Source organism: Gobio gobio (assembly GCF_949357685.1).
Source record: "Gobio gobio genome assembly, chromosome: 3".
Classification (NCBI taxonomy): domain Eukaryota; kingdom Metazoa; phylum Chordata; class Actinopteri; order Cypriniformes; family Gobionidae; genus Gobio; species Gobio gobio.
In genome coordinates, this window is record NC_137099.1 from 23,934,260 (window position 1) to 23,954,754 (window position 20,495).

A 20,495-nucleotide genomic window follows, 5' to 3' on the forward strand; every position below is an offset into this window, starting at 1 on the left:
GTCTATATTCAAAAAGCCTTTAGAAGCTTAATCCCCGTCTGTAGATGGACGTTACAGATTTAAATAAAGCGAGCTTTAGACAGATGTCGGTGTGTGTTTGTGTCTGAGACAGAGAGGGAGAGTGAGCAGATGTGTGTGTGGACAAAATCATCCTCGTGACTTTGATGTAAACCTCTGATAAACTGACCTAGATAGAAATACATTTTCAGCCTTTGCGAGAGTGTAACGAGTGTGTGTTTGGATACTCACTAGTATAAAACTTCATTAGCTTCATGCTGTTCATATCGAACGGTCTCACACATCAACCTGCAAATGAAATAAACAGTGTTAAATCGACTAACTCTGTGATAAGAATGAATGTACCCACACACACACACACACACACACACACACACACACACACACACACACACACACAGGTCTCGTACCGGAGCTGGTGTTCCCTCAAGTTGGACAGTGCTTCCATGCCATGGAGGTACGAGTACACGATCTGCAGATCCTGCAAAACACATAGCAGGTTACAATCACACTGCTTTACATTGACTCCACTTTCTATTAAAACGGTACAAAATGGTGTCCTACTACCTTTTATTTATTTCAAAAACATAACAGTTATATTCCACATTTTGCACCCAAACCCTGTTATCACATGCTGGATTCCTTAAAATGGTGACATCCAAGACATTTGGACCCTATATACAGCATGGTGTGAGGACAAGTAAATAATCTTATTCCAAATATTTTACACAAATTTGATAATTGACTGCATTTGTCCAGCTCAATAATTCAACCATTACTTAAATTATTGTAAGAAAAAGAAAGAAGATACATATGAACATTTATGGGTATCAGTAAATGTTTTGACTTTTTTTTTTTTTTTATAATATTGCAGCATAAAATTGAGTTTGTTATTTTAAGCTCATTATATATCCAAAATTCTGGTAACAGGGCTGTAAAAATGGCAAATTTGGATAACATTTTTTTACTGCCAATTTGCGGGGGCGGGGGGGTGGGTTAAGAGGTTTAGCCACCCACACACAAAACACATGACAACCATGAGCCAATGCAGCAATGAAAAAACAAACAAATAAATAAAAGCAAATGTACATGTTTGCACAAACATTCATGTCCCACACCCCCCTCACAAGTCATTTAAAATCTGCCTGCATGTACACCAAAGCACCAGTAGGAGGTGCCCTATATATGGGAATATATACACAAACAATAAATACACACCATAAACCAAGCACACAGTACACACAACCTTCCTAAAGCACTATTTAACTCCACCCATCCTGAGTTACGCAATCTGTGTTTAACAAGAATGGAATGTTTGCGGATACTCCATTCACTTTCAGGTTTTTTCCTCACTTCTGTTTTTCACTAAACTTGTTGTCATCCTGTTCCTCTTTTGATGAAATGAAAGACTATTTGGATGAGTCTCACATCCTAAAAACACAAACATTTCTGAAAATAACTCAAAGATGTGTTAGACATGCCTGATTTCCACAAAAATGCCATCATGTCAGGCAGCTCATTACAGTAGAGCTGCACAATTCTGGGTTAATTGAGAATCTTCTTTTGTTTGTTTGTTTAAAATAGAGATTACGATTATGAATAGACAACTAAACAAAATAACATAATTTACAAAAGATTGACAAAATCTTAATTGCTGCAGTCTAGGGTTGCCACTAACGACTATTTTTATATAGATGAATCTATTGACTAATTTATCGATTAATCTATTGACTAATTTATCACAATAATTGTCAACAATTTTACTTAAAAACATTTAATTTAACCCTCATTTGTGCTTTGGGGTCAATATGACCCCAATCGACTTTTCTTTGGTTAAAAATAATGGTTCCCTTTATCTCAGTGGAATGAAATCTTGTGACTTTTTCTAAATTATCTATCTATACACACACAAAAAACCTGGGCTTGATTCGGTTGTTCTAAAGGCATGTAAAAAAAAAAGTCACACTCATGACCTTTGGGGTCAATATGACCCCACATTGAAATGAATGGGAAAATCGAAAAAAATGTGTTTTTTATTTTTCATTTGTCAAAAAAAATCTATAAATCCAGAATAAATCTGAAAATTTCCATACCACAACGAAGTCCTGGTACTAGAGCACAAATGTAATGTGGAACGAACATGATCACTTGCACACACACATGCTCGCGCACACAAACACACACACAGGTGTGACTCCAATTGAAAGCATTTTTTTTTTAAATTGACAAATAAAATCAATAATTCCAGCATAAATCTGAAAATTTCCACACAGAAATTAAGGCCTGGTACTAGAGCAAAAATGCAATGTAGAAAAGACATGCTCACTCCAGGGGCGTAAATTTCATCTTATAGTTGGGGGGGACAATAAACATGAAATTTCTCAAGAGCAATTTTTGAAGGGGACACAAATAATACAGCCAAAATCGTACTTGTAAGGATATGTATAGGCTACCACAAAAAAAAAAAAAACATTTCGTACCTACTTATTTGGCTTTTTGGTGTACTGAAAAATTATCTAATGTCCGTTTTTTCTTTACTCTGTAATTTTATCTGAACAGCAACAACACAAAGCGATAGTTGTTTAAATACATTTATGCATTTTGGCAAACGCTTTTATCCAAAGCGACTTACATTGCAATCAAGGTACACAATTAAGGTTCACCACGCAGTCATATTATAATTATAAAATTATCTTGCGTCCTCCACATAGTATTTTATACTATGATATTCAGATTCATATTGAGCAAAACCCTACACAGATCTGACAGAACGGCCGTGCGCATATACTTTCGGTTTAGAATTAGCGCCACTTTTTAGAATTTGGGGGCGGGTTGCTTGAATTTCGGGTTCATTAGCCTATTATTCGTAATGAACAACACAGCAACAAAACTACAAGGACACACTCCCTTAAATAGGCGCTTTTACATTTCGCTTTGAAACCAAATCTTCGATCATCTTGTCTGTCAGCTGTTTGCCCGTTCGGCTCGTGCTGTATTGAGCAGACACGTTCAGTTTTTAATTGTTGTGTCTGTTCTCTAACTGAACTAAATTATTTTATTACTATAAAAATGAAAACGACGGTGCCGCGGTGGGCAAGTGATGTTAACAGTGTTTTGCCTAATCTGTATTAAAGAGAATATAATCACTTCATCTGATGTTTAAAGTGAATAAAATAGCCTTAAAGGCTTACTGGAGTTTCACAACTGCTGTCTGAAGAGCTTTGTTCTCTCCCAAAACTTGTGGTAGTTTTTTACGGTCTATGGGTAACGCTAGGTTAGTTGAGGTGCGCGGTGGATCAAACCACTGTGGGGCAAGGGGGGAGGGGGGACTCAAAATGTTTCTAAACTTAAAATGCATTTTTTTTGTCCCGTTTGCGTTTGTATTGTTTTACTACATACACATTTATTTTAAGTATATATTGTTATATTATTTACAATACGCAGCATGGTTTTTAGGGGGGGACAGCCCTCAGATTGGGGGGGGTCCGGTCCCCCCCGTCCCCCCCGCGATTTACGCCCCTGGCTCACTCAAACACACACACACACACACACACACACACACACACACACACAAACAGGTATAACTGCCACAGCCAAATAAAATCAGCCACAAATGCAGAACAAAGATAAAAGGGGTGAGACCTAATGCACACACACGGGCACACACACACACACACACACTCGCACGCACACACACACGCACACACACACAGAGAGAGAGAGAGAGAGAGAGAGAGAGAGAGAGAGAGAGAGGTGTGACTGTCACAGAGAGCATCTGTATGGAGTTTGTCAAATGAAATCAGAAATCAGCAAATGAAATCATTTGTCAAATGAAATCAGCTATCAAATGTAGAAGACGTGTGAGTGAATCAGTGAGACCTAATGCATGCACACACACACACACACACACACACACACACACACACACACACATGCAGAGAGAGCAAGGGAGAGATGAAAGGCATCTGACCTGTTCAACTTTGAGAAAGTTTACTCTGAGATCTAAGAGCTGCAACTTTGTTTTGAAAACAAAGAAATTGTTCCCACAAAAGAGGGTCTTTGGTGTCCTACACACAGTTCATTCTGTGGCAGTATGACAATGAAATACACTCTCCTGGAGACTTTGGATTACCTGCTTTATTCAAGTGAAACTTTAGGTGTTTCTTGTGGCGATTTCTGTGGTATTTTGTAAAAACAGACATTTCAAAACGCATCAAAAACTACCAATATTCTACTATTTGAAAGAATATTTATTTTTAATGTCTTGTATAATGTTTATGCATGTATAAATTCACAAAATGTATCACAAAAGTTATGATACGAGCAGATGGCCACATCCAGTAAAATGAATGGATCTCTATGGCCCTCTGCTGGGTCTCTATGGACAAAACAATTTCTTTCTTAATTTGTAATTCCTTCAGGTTTGTCTTTGACCAACAAATGGCAGAATTGTACAACTAACACCTAGATAAATATCCAGAAACAAATTATTTTTAATTTAGATCATCATTTAAGTATTTTTTTCATAAAAAATTTATATTTTACACGCAAGCTAATGGTATAGTTGAGGATTTGTGTGGTAAATAGGTACAAAAGTACTTTGTATATCCAAAAACACAGCATTACTGTATAGATGAGAAGTAAACAAAAAAAATAATATATTATATGTATTATTAAAAATGTACAGTTTTTTTACAATCATTCTCTAAATTTTGGGGTCATATTGACCCCAAATGCACTGAGTGTAAACAGGAAACTAAGGACATATGAGGGTTAACTTGCGACGTTGGCCTTCAGTAGTGTACTATATAAAAAAAAAAAAAAGTATAAATGTAAACAAGCCCTTAAAGCTACACTATGTAACTTTTCCGTCCACTAGAGGTCGCCTGTTCAAAACAAAGGCGTAGTTTGATGACGGCACGTTTGAGCGCAGAATCTTGGGACATGTGGTCTTCACCTCACAGCCAGTGGGAAAGAGTCAGGATAGGACTCGGGCAGAAATCATGTTCATGGATGCGTTTATTAACATTACTGTAGTCTGAAGCAGAGCAGGACCGAGTGTTGTGGAGCTGAGCAAGGCCGCAGGAGCGATTGAAGAGCGGGACTGTTATTATGGCATAGTCGCTGGCGGGACTTTTATTATGACACGGTTGCCGGCGCCACTTCCTCTTTTCCAGTCATGAGTTTGAGGTAACGCAACTCTGTTTATCGTATTAGATATATCTGAGTGTGTTGAAAAGGAAGTTATGACGTTCGCTCGGCGGCTGCTATGACACTTGTTCACAATGCAGTGAGAGTAAAGTGTTTCACTGAATAAAACCGGAGACCGAGGGTGACGCAGATATGACGCAATCGACAGGCGACTCCCTCACACGCATAGCTCACACGTCCCGGTTCCTTGGTTAAAATAGCAATTTTCTCACGATTTACAAATAGTTGAAAACATTTGGGATATTCTAAGTACTCAACTGAACAAAATATATAACACTGGCCTAGTGGTTTCTGGATATTTTACTGCAAAAATCCTACATAGTTCACCTTTAACAAAATGTAAAACTAAAAGAGTAAAAATTTACAAAATGTGTAAACCAACATAACAAAAAAAGAGAATATCAAATACTTTTTATTTAGAATAGTGTTGTCACGATACCAAAATTATGACTTTTATACGATACCAGACTAAAATACCTCAATACCGATACTGAATCAATACCATGGCAAAAAACTGTAAAAGTAATTGAATAATATGACAGAACTTACTATTCATTGTTTTAGGGTTAAAAAAAAAACACCTAAAAACTCACCTGGCCTGCATTGATCACGCCTCAGGTGGTCTGATTGGTTGAAGGGCTATCCAATTGCGTACAGAGTCATTTAATTTATGCTCATTCATCACGCCTCTTGTGCAGTAGAAAATACATAGCAGACTCCCCAGACCAATATTCAATCTTAAATTGAGCTTGTTCTGGTGATAGCCAGACAACCATTCAAACCCAATAATCCGCGAAACTGCTGTCTTTTATCTATATATATATGAAATAGTATATCAGTCTGGCGAGTAAACAAAAAAAAATTACTGGCCAATGGCGATTCTATTGCCAAGGTGTGCGTAGACAGAGGGTTGAGTGTTTGAGTCAAGATTCCAAATCTTTTAACTAATTTATAGCTAGCTTACCTGAATAACACCACTTTTGGTTTAAAGGCAAATACATTTAAGTTTTGTACCACAACAGGACCGTGTGCTTGCAACGCATCGGTCAGGAATTAGCAACTTTGTTGAGTGTTACTGGTAATAGGCTAATAGATTCGCTTCCTCAAACGTGAGTATATGAATGTTTCTGTAAGTACATTTCTGATAAGGAAAATCTGTGAAAAAAATCATTTCCTGTTCAGAGATCTGTTGATGCAGATAAATGCAGTAGCAGACTTACAATAAGATTATATGAACCTATTATGCAAGAGCATATCGAAAATCTGAAAGTGCAAAGAGCTACATACTGCTAGATATAACCACATTAAATATTAATATAGAAACCCTATCACACTTCTGCAAAGCGAGAAAACAATGAGATGCAAAAACCTCAAGAATCTTCTAATTCAATGTAGGTGGATAACACCAAAAAAATTCCTAACAGTAACTAAAGTTACAATGTAAAAATGTAAACATTTTTAGCTTGATTTACCAACACAATCAGGTTGCTTAACACGTTCTTAAAAAGCTGATCACATGTCCCCGTTGACACAAGTTTAGGGTCATGCATTATGCATTTCATGCAATTTGGGATTATGAGATTTCAAAACTTTACTTATATTATAATGAGGTGCATATAATTATAAGAGGTATTATAATGCTGGCTGCATATTGAGGTTATAAAAGCTTGATATACATTCTGACAAAAATAAATAAATAAATAAAATGAGGTCCACATAATACAATAAATGAAAATTGATTAATTTTCCTTTTTTTAATAATTTTTACATCGTAACGTTTCATTTTAAATTTGTCCATTTTCTTGAAAATTCACATTTGCAGGTCTAAATTTGACTTTTTTTTCAATGTGATCTCACTGCATGCGTGAAGTGAAGTGCAGACACCTTTAAAAGGCCAGAACATTCACACATATACCTTCAGCTGCTCCACAGTAAACTCACTCAAACAGGACATTAGAGGAATCACTCTTTCTTCCTCTCCTCCCTGACATTCCAACAACCTCTCTCATCGTCTTTGACTCCCCTCCAACCCATCCATCCCTCTCACTACAGTCAAATCAAAGTAAATTCAAACTGCCCAATAGCCTCCAGTTAGGGGTGGTGTGCTGTGGTCTGCAATTGGTTGATTTGAGTAGAAGGGCAGGAATGTTTATTCTTGGACTATGGCATTTCCTCTTTGAGAGACAGACACGTACATAGAGTTCTGGTTATGGCAATGGACTGAGTCTTTTGAGTCAAGAGACCACATTTCAGTTGGTTGTAGTAGAAGTCCTGGCCACTGGATCCCTGAATCAAATTAATATAATCTCAAATACTTTCTTGCATACATGCTGGCATGTCTCATCTAAAAATATGACGGGTACTTTCCTTTTTCACTTATAAAAGTAAAAAAACGGATGTAATTAAGTTACAGTTCTTCTCCGATTAAAATACAAATTAACCCACATATGAAATGAGTGGGGAAAAACATTGCAATGTAATTTATTTCCATTCTCTCACAACATGGAATCAGAAGTTTCAAATCCTTAAACTAACCCTACAGATGCTCAGATGCTCTCTGACTAAATCTGAAAATCACCCATTACAAACAGCCAGAGTTGTTTGCCCTGAAGAGTCAGACGAAACATGAAGTATGTACTAGAGCTGGGCGGTATATCGAGTTTGTACGATATATTTATATAATTTTTTTGAAATAATATTGATTGAGGCAAAACCGTTTATATCGATATACAGTAGTTTTATACAAGCACATTTGAAAAATAGTGAAGGACGCAGACTCAGAGTGCATAATCCAATTTGTCCTAAACATGACGCATACTTTATATTAAGGGCTTCAATATAACTGGTAAGATATAGTTGACGCGTATACCGGTAGTTTAAATCAGCAGATGCTCTGACAGATACATGTGCTGACTGACAGACTCGCGCTGTTTCATGCATATGAGATGTGATGCTTTCCTCAGTGCATAACTTACGTTTCACAGGTATATTCTCCATCTGTAAATGTTAGAAAGTCATGCAAATATGTCAATTTTGCTGTCAGGAGAGGACAGGCCATCTGCAAGTGAATCTCCACAAAAATTCAGGCTTCTGTGAACGAGCATGCCGAACAGACAAAGCACAATAGAATAAGAGCGCAATAATTCTGACTAAAATATACATATTGCTAAAAGATTTGTTGTTCGACCTACACTGTAAAAAAAAATTGGGGGGAAAAATTGTGTAAATTGATCATTACATATTGGCCCAATAAATGACTTCCAAATAATTATCGCCAAGCTAAAAGATGCATTGTACTAATCATAGTTTAAGGTCTTCACTCAAAATTAAAATTGTAGATTCACCGAACATATTTAATTGTGCTCAGTCAAACTATGAAGTCGAAGTGAAAAATCCATGTTGGCTGAACAAGTCCTAAGTCCGAAAAACGGTATACGCATGCGCAAAATGCACTTGAAGAAAACCGTTCGTGTGGAGATTTTAAATGCGGAGACGCAGGAGCGGCGGCGCGAGCGGAGCCGAACCAGCAGGTGCTGAAGACCGAAACAGACATTCCCAAGAGAATAGAGAGATATTCATCTCACAAAGACGTTGGTGAGTATTTAGCACTGAAATTATTCTCCAGAGTTTTGCTTTATGACCAGGTATGAAGTTTAAAAGACATTTTGTAGAATCACGAGTTCATGCATTCATTTGTTTCATGAGTGTGTTCTCGTTTACCACATAATTATCTAATGGTAGCCTGTAGCCAATAGTTTTATTTTCCTCATGTCTTATATGTCTAAAACAATAGGTAATAAGGAAATTAAGTCATTTGTGTGATATGTGCGGCATGCGACTGTTGAACACGGTGCGTTTGGCGTCGGCCTCTTTCAGGGCTTGAGTTATTGCCTTTTAATATCAAACACGTCAAGCTCGTGATTTTCTGATGTCCATTCATTCGTCTCATCCTCATTATATAATGAAGAAACTTCTGTTCTGTCTGTTGCCAGATGTGATGCAGGGGAGCTTTGTCATTAATGTTAGTTTTTATTTTTATTTGCAGGTTTTTACCCTATGCAGGGCCGCGTTTTCTTCACCACAACAAGACATCCTGTTATGCAGAAGACTTCTTGAATGTATTCAGAGTTTTTCCTTATTGAAAATAAGGTATTTTCACCCAAATATTCTGTGTTGGAATTTACTTGTTAATAAAGTAATGTGATAAAATGTCAACCCTGTTGTCTGTTTCTGTATTTTGCTTAATATATTTATATTTTTAGTCATTTTTGTCTTTTGGGACAGTGAGAAATAAACAATTGTTACTACAATTTAAAATATTTAATTGGACCAACCACAGTTTCACTGTAAAACAGGTCTCCAATTCAAAATTTTCTATTGACTGATCACATCTAAATTTTTTAGTTGGCCAAATTGAAAAATTTAGATGTGATCGATCACTAGAACATTTTTAATTGGAGAGGCCTGACATTTTTTACAGTGTTGGTAAATTACATTTTTCCATTGGCTCAACATATTATTTCTAATTGAGCCCATGTTAACAGGCTGTTGCCACAATGGATAAAATTCAATTCACAGAAATTCAATTTGGCCAATTGAAAATTTTAGATGTGACCAGTCACTAGAAAATTTTGAGTTGGGAAGATTATAATTTTTTCCATTGGCTCAACATATTTCTAATTGAGCCCATGTTAACAGGCTGTTGCCACAATTGATAAAATTACATTTACAGAATTTCACTTGGGCCAATTGAAAACTTTAGATGTGACCAGTCACTAGAAAATTTTGAGTTGGGAAGATTATACATTTTTTACAGTGTACAAGTAAGTGTAATTTGATGAAATTGACTATTATAATGGGGTAATAAAATGTAGGCTACTATAAATAGTCTGTGCTGTTGTTTTTATTTCCATTTTTAGTTTAGTGAATTAAAATATATATATATATATTTTAGTTTTTAGATGTTACAATGTTAGAATGTAATGTGATTTTAACCCCCTTTTTGCACATAATATATTGCATAGCCTACATTTATTACATTCACTATATTTATTTTTTGGCCATACCACCCAGCCCTAGTATGTATATAATCATATAAATCATATATGATTTGCCTTAGTTCTTCAAGCTGTCTCTGGTATTTTTATTTGTGCATTTATTATCGCAATGGTTAGCATAAATAACCAGTAAGTAACTATAACTTTCAAACATTATTAAAGTATACAGTCAGTAATACAATAAGAACAAATGAGATAATTTTACATTTAAAATTGAAATCAAATGTAAAACACAACAGTTTTCTTTTTACAAGCAAAATATTGATTAATCTTTATAGTTACAAAAGTTATTCAGTCAAGATCAGTGAGGGATTTTTGAGGGATACAATTTTGTTCTTTGAATAACAGTAATGACATAGACGGCAGGAGATTTTACTGTTACTTTAAGACCTAATGCACGGATCCAATATACTGTTATGCATGTTCTTCCTCAATGGTTCACTTTCACTTAAGACATAACCGACTGTGCCTATGAGGATATTTTGACATTTTTGTGTGTATTTGTCTGTTCAAGAACAAGGCTACGTTAAAGCTACGCTGTGTAACTTTTTTAGTCTATTCTTAGCTAAAAACACCTAGTTCTTTCAAAAATATATGTGCTCATTAATGTATATTTACTTCTTTCAAGTAATAAAGTATTCTCGTAAGTTTATAATATGCCATTGAAAATACATGAGGTAATGGGATCTAACGGTGGTCGCCATGTTGCCCCTCCATCTTGAAAGTACATTAGCCAAAGAGGGACATACCCGTAAATTCAAGCTTCGCCTTTCGCGTTTTAACCGGTTTTAACACTCAATGGCACTGTACAAAATTCCCTGCCTCACGCATGTGCGCGTCAACTTGTTCAGACTTGTCTGGTGCATGTGCAGAGAGTTTTCATCTCAGCAGCTCCAGTAACAGAGTTATACGGAGTTTTCCTGGCTTGTTTATTCCTCAAAAGTCTGTTTTTCCTTGTGTGGTATTTCTGTGCGTTAATAACTCCGTAAGTAATAATAGTTATTGTCATTGTAGATGTGTTTCAGAGTGTGTCATCGCGTAATTCAGTTGAGGTCACCTCAGAAGTATTTTTGTGTCAACATACAATAGCGTAATGCTCACCTATTTGAATAATCATTCAGTTATTTTGTTATCAACAATGTTTATTCGTTTATAGAAAATATTTGCTTGTAATGTATGTTGATGGAAATATGTATCAGGTCTGATCGGCATATTAACAATTGTTATACAGAGCGCACTGCAGTGCTAAAGCTGCGCACACACTTTTGTAATCCGACACCGCTGGTTAGCAGCAGCAGCGGCAGCTCCGCTCCTTTTAATGCAGCTGCATTTAGCGCCTATATATGGTACAATAAGCTCTGGTTTACGGTTACATTATTCAAATGTAACTTGTAAGTATAGTTATACAGTTCTTAACTGTGTATCTTCTGTCATGCCATTATCATGTATATTTACCATCCTTATTTGTTCTCTCACAGAAACCACATTTATGTACATATCCATGCAAACCTGTTTATGCCTTGCAATTGGATGACTGAATAAACATTACTATCATCAAAGTTCACTCTGGATTAGCTGCAGTTCTTTCTAGCCGAATAATTAGGCCAGTTGAGTTCCAACCATCCCACTGCGCACAGAATATCCCACAGGCACCGTGTCGAATGTGGACGAGGTCGAACTGGAAGCCATGTTAATCTTGGACTAAATCGGCCACCGTGGGAGTTGAAACGAAATTGGAATTGAGAGGAACAGAAACTAAAATACACTGGATGGTCATATACCTTTTCACCGCTAGATGGGGGAAAATATCACACAGTGTAGCTTTAAAGAGAACAATTCAGTATTTATGCACTATGAGAGGCGGCATTTTGTGCACTCACTCTGGATGTACCCAGCACAAAAAAATAAAACAGCATGTGAGTGCCGAATTGAGTTCTCTTTCGCATCTCCTTGCGCTTGAATGGTTTAAAACCACATTAAAATGTGTGCACAGGAATTGATAAGCAGAATCTAAATTAATTTTATAACATATATACTAAGGCTGGGCAATTTGGCCTAAAAAAATCCCTGTTTAAATATAGTCAAAGGTTTAGGAATTGATATGCAGATGAAATTACCTTTTATTTACAACAGTAATGTGCATAAAATTATAGGGACAATTTTAATATTCTGCTCTTATTAAATAGGTTACCATTATTCTTTTATAGTATCACACTGAACTGACCCAACAGCTTCAGTGACTATTAAAGGAGTTCTTTACTTGGTTTCTGGGTAATTTAGTCACAATTTGAAGAAACGTTTTGTTTTTCATTAGACTTTGTGACTTTACTTTTGTCACCTTTAAACTTTTAGTTTTACCAATCATCACATTAAACATAACATTAAAATAGGATAATATTTAGAGCTTTGAAGTGCTGGAAACAGTGTGAAGCACTTGAAAACCCTTGAAAATCTCAAAAGGTTGTATGAACCCTGAGATGAATAATGACAACATTAAAAAAAATACCATGTGGTGTTACTACATTAAATCTAGGGCTGTAATCTCCCAGTCGATTAGTCGATTATTAGTCGATACGTTCTTGCTCTACCAAAATTCTGATCGATTTTTTTGCCGTGTTCATTTCATCAGTTTTGCCGTGCCGCGTTTATTTCATCAGGTGGAAAGCACTAATTGCTAATGGGGGTGTTTTCAGAGCACCCCTGATTCACAGGTAACAGTCTGCCTTCAGAACACCCCTATTGTTTTCACTTCTTTTGGATTAGCCCAACCAACTGGCGAAGAGAAGTCTCTCACTGGTCCTTTGTTTTTCATTCCCCGCTGGCTCAAACGCACACCCACAGCGGTAAACTTGAGGAACGGCCATCAACATACAACACCGTGCATTTATGTGGATCTGTACTGTCCGTTTTTCCGCGTTCATTTCATCAGGTGGAAAGCACTAATTGCTAATGGGGGTGTTTTCAGAGCACCTGAAGTAACAGACTTCAGAACACTCCCATTGTTTTCACTTCTTTTGGATTAGCCCAACCAACTGGAGAAGAGAGACAGATTGAAGAAGGCTAGTTTTCTGTATATTATTTATTTAATTGTGAAAGCGTTTTTTCTGCTCTTGATCTGGCTTGTTTAATAAATATTCATTTTTTATTAAAGTGGACGTGCCTTTTGTGTTTAAGAGTAAAAGCTTTAAGTTAATAGTCTATTCGTGTCTCAGCCGCGAAGCTGAGCTCCTATATGTTCGAGCTGCACAGAGCGGCTGAAATGATACTGTCTGTCAGTTATTATAATACATATGACAAAAACAATTGTCTAAATTATGTTGCATATTCCTCAAAAGTTCTTGTGATGATATCTAGTTGATAACATAGCCTATGATTTCCGAAAATATAGTACTATGATATTGCGCAGGTGCACGTGATGCAACGCTGTCAGAGCCGACAGACTCGTGTGTCAGACTCATTTCAGTGCAAAATAATCAGCTCAAAAACTATTTAATATACTGCAAATAGCCTACTAGTTTTTTTATGTTTATTTAGAATTCATTTAGGCAGACAACAAGGCTACCAAGTACTGCGCACAGTGCGCAGCTAATTAATTTAACGTTTTTTTTCCATCATTTTTAGTCGAAAATTTCATGACTTCAGTCGACCAAGATTTTCTTTGGTTGATTACAGCCCTAATTAAATGTTAGCCGTGTTTTCACATCAGCACTGTTTGATCTGATATCTGTGGTTTATAACAGAACCAAACTCTTCCACTAGATCTTGCAGTAGCAATGTCTTTCTCCCTGGATCTCCCAGCGCTGTGTATCGGTGTCACGAGATCGGCCTGTGTATGAGCTCGCTCTATGCTGTCTATACTGCTCCGAGCTAAACGGTCCACACAGCGCAGCTCAAACGAGTAGCGTGGTTCTGTTCAGACTACAAACACACATTGCAGCAGGGTATTGTTTGTTCTGTGACTGACAGCGAAAAATCGAACCAATTACAAATGACACAATGTTGTAAGATGACAATGTCCTTGTTGTTTGTGTATCTCTACGGCAAAAGCATGGGGAGGGCTGAGCCCATTCGGAACAACGGGAGCCTAGAGGGGAGCGTCGTCGGATGTTAAAGAGAAAACCTGAATTTTCATTCAAACAAGTCGACGTAAACTACACATTTGAGTTAATCGATAAAATCAATTTATCGCCCAGCCCTAATGTATACTGATCCTGACCTTAAGTATCCGATTCCAGAATTGGAATCAATTTTTGATTCCCAACCCAACTCCTAAGCCCCAGTTGGCCCAATTTGGACCTAGGTATTCGGCGGGCCGAAAACCCCTGGCTGTTGGACACGAGTAGGCCTGATCAAGCCCAGGAAATGATAGTGGAAACAAGACTGGCACTGGCATGCACTAGCACGTTTACTTTTGTGCCCGACAGTGGAAAAGTTGTAAATGATTCTTCTGGGAAACTCAAATAGCTTCTGTTTTCTGATTGCACCACGTACCACTGACAGGTTTTAAAAACTTTCTTTTCGTACTATAACATATTTAAAATCGGGCCAATTTTACTTCATATTCGAATGAATCCCCAGAGCATGCCTTCTCTTTAGAGCTCTTAAATCGGTTGAAATCTTTCAACAGAAGAGTTCTGCATAGCCTTGAAATGTACCATTTCCCACCACCACTCCTTCTACATCTGAAAACAAATACAGCCAAATTACTTCTACTACACAAGATTAACATCTATTTCCTTGTAGGAAACCTGTTCTGTTTTGTAGCTGAGAGCACCATCAGTACCCCTTTTTCAGCCGAAACCTTTCATAAAGTTCTCAGTATCGACTGTTTAATTGTGCCATTATGTTCCTCTACATGAATCAGTGTACAAGTTCTTTTTTTTAATCCTTATTCCTCCTTGTTTCCTGTACGAATAAAACATTGTTATTCACAGAGCTACCTCAAAACCAAAAAACCAACACATGCTGCAGAAAAAGAAACTTTACACCCACTTTCCTTTCAGTTCTCACAGTTTTATGCACAGGTGTATATTAGTAAAGCAGAGTGAACAACAATTACACCAACTAACAATGAGTCACTAACCACACAAATTAGCAAAGAATATGACTACAAATGTAGTCTAACTCAGATGCAGCCACTATTTCAATACAATATGAACCCACATTAATATCTGATACCATAACATTATTACTGCCATATATACCACAATGAGTGCCATATCCATACACAATTGTATTTACAAAATACCAAGATATTATCATCTGAAACGATATAAAGTGCCAATTTATGTACATACAAGTATCAATTTATAATGAAGATCTGACAACAATGAAGAGCAATATATTATTAACTACGCATAAAATGTTCTGTTTCAATTCTGGAAGACTGAGCGGGTCCTCTTTTGTATCATTAACACTACAAAGTCTAAACACAGTGGCCACTCATTATACAAGTGTATAGTCTTTTTATAGCCCAAAAACAAATTGCTCCTTAGTCATGAGAGAGCTTTGATGACACAACACAAGGGGAAAAAAAGTGTCCATGTGTATATTACTTGTTTAGAACAAGATTCCCTTATAGGGAACTGACACCGTATTTACACAACTGTTTTGCAAGTTGTTTTTCTAAGAAAGTGCCTGTGAAAATGCAAACTGAAAACGTACAAATGAAAACTAAAAAGCTAACGGTTGCCCAGCATCTGGGTTTGTGCGGTTTCTAAGTTTCACAACACATTCTGTGTAAAGCGTGGAATTCCCTCCACCCCGGTGTCTAGATGGCAGGGTTAGCACTAAGCAGGTGCGAAAAACCATTATAACCAGCTGGGTGAACAACAGGGGGAAGGATTTAAGAGCAATGCCACAAACGAGAAATGAGTGCTGCTAAATTGAGCAAAACATTGTCCGGGCTACAGTTCAGACGGTGAATAGGCCATTGTATTGCACAATATATCCATATGCATCCTGTACACATACATGTTGAATAAGACCAGCATCTGTCTAGGACTACGTAAATTCAGATTCTGACCTCTGACCCTGAATTACTCACATTCCAGTTAGCCCATGAAAAGCACACTAACATGGTGGAACTTAAGCTGTGGATCTGTGTTACAAGGGTGGTTGTTCATTAAAATTCAAAACAGAACAGACAATATTTGTTCTTTTCCTTATTGGCAGGCATGCTTGTAATATTTAAAGTAAATATGTACATGTTTTATGTTAAACACTCTCTCCTATATCAGCTTGACTTGCAAAGCCAAATAAAAGTCAGTTGTATTCTCCAATAAGAGCAAACATTTGATTCGTTGAGCACCCTACCAGCCTGAATGCAACAGAAATTACACTTAATGACCCGTTGATTCGTAAACATCCACCAGCAGGCGGACCCAAATATGAAGCAATACTGCTCTGGTTCATGTCTTTCTATAACATCCTCAAACTCCTAAAGGCTATCAGACAGCTGATTCACTCACACCAACAACAATCAGGCAGTCTTGGTATAAATGTTCTAACACTAGACCAAAAAAGCAAGCAGAAAAGTTACATTATGTCCACTGCGAGACAAGCAGTTTAGAAAAGTCAAGACAGTGTTTTCATTATTTCTTTATGAGAACAAAGTAATGTTTTGAGTAGGCATTTCTCTGGAACATCTAGATCCCACACTTAAGTGAGGGCCTGTCATACTAAAGTAATGAAAGCAACCGCCTTCACATTCCTGCTATTAGCCCACTTTTTAATTTGACTAAACATGCATTTTTAAAAAGGCCACAGCAGTCATGATTCTGCTCAAACGTGTAATAAGGAGTCCGTGCCCACATTTTGACAAGCAAGTAGTTCGTTTATCAGCACTGATTAATGCACTGGATTCAGGAGAACACGCAAGGAGGAAAGGAAAAGCTGATAAGACTTTATTATTAATACAGCAATGTGTACAAATGCACTTATCAGCACTGACACATCACTTCAATAAAGGGAGAGAGGAACAGAAAAGACATATGTCAGGAGTAGAGAAATGACTCTCACTCCCCCTCACATGCTTAATGGGCCTAACTTGGGTAAAAACGGAAACATCCTTTACTAAAAATAATCCAATTCAGCTTCACCTCTGACCTTTATGACGTCACCAAAGTTCTGGAAAAAGAATAAATGGATCACAGCTGAGAATTTGGCCCCAGTCTCTCATTTAAACATTTCCAACCCATCTAGCAATGCTTTTTTCTATTAAAGTCACCATGAAATCAAAGGTTTTCTGGCTTTAAGAATGAATATGTTACCCGTACTGTTATCTATAAGCTAATGTGCTCCAAAACAATTCACATTTAGAAGAAATAAGCGTTCAAAACTTACAGTCTCTCACTTACACCCTTAAAAATAAAGGTGCCAGGAAGAACCAAAAAGGGGTTTCGATGCCATAGAAGAACCATTTTGTGAAAGGTTCTTTAAAGGACCATTCTTTTCTAACCATTTTATAGACTAAAGATTCTTTCTGCACTACAAAGAACCCTTTGTGCCTTCATGGAACCAAACACCCCGCCAAAGAATGTTTATTTTTAAGAGTGTACGCCAATATGGAGCAATGATTTTGATGACATCACGCTGCACTTCAGCTCCTCATCAGATTTTCTGTCCAATCAAATGACTAGAATCTAAAGAGCCCCACCCCCTGAAGTTGCAACTAAAATCGGTACTTTGTTCACACATTTACCATTTTCTACATAGTGAATGGCACATTGTGCACTATGTAGGGGATAGGGAACAATTCAGAGTGTAAATGCTTTCCAATGGGGCAAATTAAATCTGGTTCCGCGTTAATGTCATGTGAACCTCCGCAGCGCGCACAGTCTGCTCCAGTCCAGAGACACGACAGCACAGAGCAGATCACAGTCTGCGCAGAACACAAAACATATCAGATCCATTTGAATTCACCACAAAATGCTATATTTTAAAGTGATATTGGAGGATATTAGGAGAAGAAACAGTTAGAGATTAGGAGGAAACTTACTCGGCTCTGGCCGAGCTGTGATATAATTAAACACTATTGGCTATTTTTAAAAAGGGGAGGAGCTGATCGATATGTCTGGCCCTGTCTTCCCGTTTCAGTGGAAATTACGTCAACACACTGGAAATGCTGCTAGTTTCAAGGCTCTTCAGTGGGCCTTTAAAGGATTAATTCACTTTAAAATGAAAATGACCCCATGATTTACTCACCCTCAAGCCATCCTAGGTCAGGGTTTTTCCTACATTGAAACATTTTTGCCGGCCGCCAAAACAAATGTCCCGACAAAGCCTTATTTGATCAGTTATTGTGATTTATGAGTGATGTAGATGACAGCTGCGCTTGCGATAGGGCGTATGTTAACTGAGGGACAGAGAGAACGATCAGAGAGCCCTCCCCCGCGCACACTCTCTCTGTCTTCAAAATAAGCACCGTCTTGACCCCTGGGGCCAGTAGATCAGAGTTTTGCTGGCCCCTTCTATATTTTTATTGGCCCTGAAAGAAATATAAGGAAAACTTTTCCATTAAGCTGTATGTATTGTATACATTAGGATTAATCAATACAGCAAATGGAGTACATGAATTAAGAGCTAGAGAACCCCTGGAAACATGCAAAAATAACCAAATTGTCATTGTAACTATGATTTTTTTTATTGCCTGACCAGTAATGTTAGCACTGTGTTTGCCTATATAATGTGTATCTTTGTTAATCGTTTATCATTATATATATATCGTTATAAATAATTCGTTATAAATAATTCGTTATAAATAAAACGAAAGATAATTAACAAAGATACACATTATATAAGATATTTTTGGCTTCATTTAGCCGTAGTCACTTGACATAGGTGTTTTGAATCACGATTCGTATCGTTCGACTCGAAACATCTGCGCTTTGGATCGCGCAAAGCTTCGGAACTACAGTTTTGCGTCAGCCATCCCTGACGTGCACATGAAACCGAAAGTATAATTTACTCGTCTCGGTCCGTTTAGGAGCGTGCGCGCTGCCTTTGGAATGACACCCAAATTCACTCATGACACAAGTCAAGCACTCGCACTTTGGATCTATCAATTATGAGCAAAGTTACGGTGATATATTAGCTAGCTAGTTGAGTAAGTTACCTTCGACATGCTACATCGGTGAGGTACTGAGAGCCAACGTCTTCGCAATTCTGTATTACCCCTTTTCCACCAAAGCAGAGCCAGAGCTAGATCGGAGCCAGAGCCTAGTTTCAAATCGGTTCTTTGTGTTTCCACACCCAAAGCCCTAGCTCCGAGCCAGGAAAAGTGGTTCTTAAGTAGCACCAAAACATTGCTGGGCTAGAACAGGGCTAGAAGTAAGAACCGATTACGTCAGGCGCTGGGGGCGGGGTCAACAAGACGAACACAAACTTGAGATCCGCCATTGTGAAATAGCAGCTAATGGAGCTAACAGCTGCTGCTCGTTTGTAATCTCCGTCTATACAAATTACGGCGAACTACATGAATGCGTTGGATTCGCTGTGTTTGCGTTGTGTATTGATGCCGATGTAGGATCGTAAAGCCATGTGGATGAATAGTAACGCAACGTTTGCATTGTTGATGGAAGGCTTGTTCGCAGCGGTGCTGTGCAGAGACCGATCGCCGTATGATAACGAGTCCTGCGAGAGCATATGACTCCTCATGCTTTTGATTCACTCATGCGTTTTTATATCATATGTGGATCGGTCTGGCAAGCGCTGATGCGCCTCGAACAAGCCTGGTGTGTGTGTGTGTGTGTGTTTCCCGGCAGGGTTGCCCCAATTGCTACTCAAAACAAGCCCAATCGCGTTCCAGGGGGGATTCCCCAGTAAAAATCACATTTGGGGGTAAAATATGTGTTTTTTGGCATGGTTGCCTACTAAAATTCGCAATATGGGTCTAAATATCACATAATTGGGGTCGCTTCATCCCGTGGACATGAAAAAACAGCCCGCGGCAAAACCACGGACTTGGCAACATTGCCGCTGCCTCGCTAGCTTTGCTGAGAGAGATGAGACGTATACAGTGACGTAAGACCTGGCTCTGTTGTGGCTCTCAGCCCGTGGAAAAGCAAACGGTTCTTAGAAAGCTCCACAGTCGAACCAACTATGAACTGGGACTAGCTCTGGCTCTGAATTAGCTCTAGCACTGCCTTGGTGGAAAAGGGGTATATGACTGTATGACGTTTGTTTTTCCTTTGCGGATGGCCAGTGATT

At 37.8% G+C, this 20,495-nt stretch overlaps 1 protein-coding gene across 2 annotated transcripts in view; it reads right to left on the reverse strand.

The window, feature by feature from the left end:
- Positions 1-20,495, reverse strand: part of rapgef2a (Rap guanine nucleotide exchange factor 2a) — a 64,656-nt gene that overhangs the window by 31,659 nt on the left and 12,502 nt on the right. For both annotated transcript variants that reach the window (XM_079812242.1, XM_079812243.1), the window contains exons 2-3: positions 429-499; positions 250-306 (exon numbers count right to left, since the gene is read on the reverse strand). In XM_079812242.1, the coding sequence (XP_079668368.1) occupies positions 250-306; positions 429-499 (128 nt within the window). The remainder of the gene's footprint in view (positions 1-249; positions 307-428; positions 500-20,495) is intronic.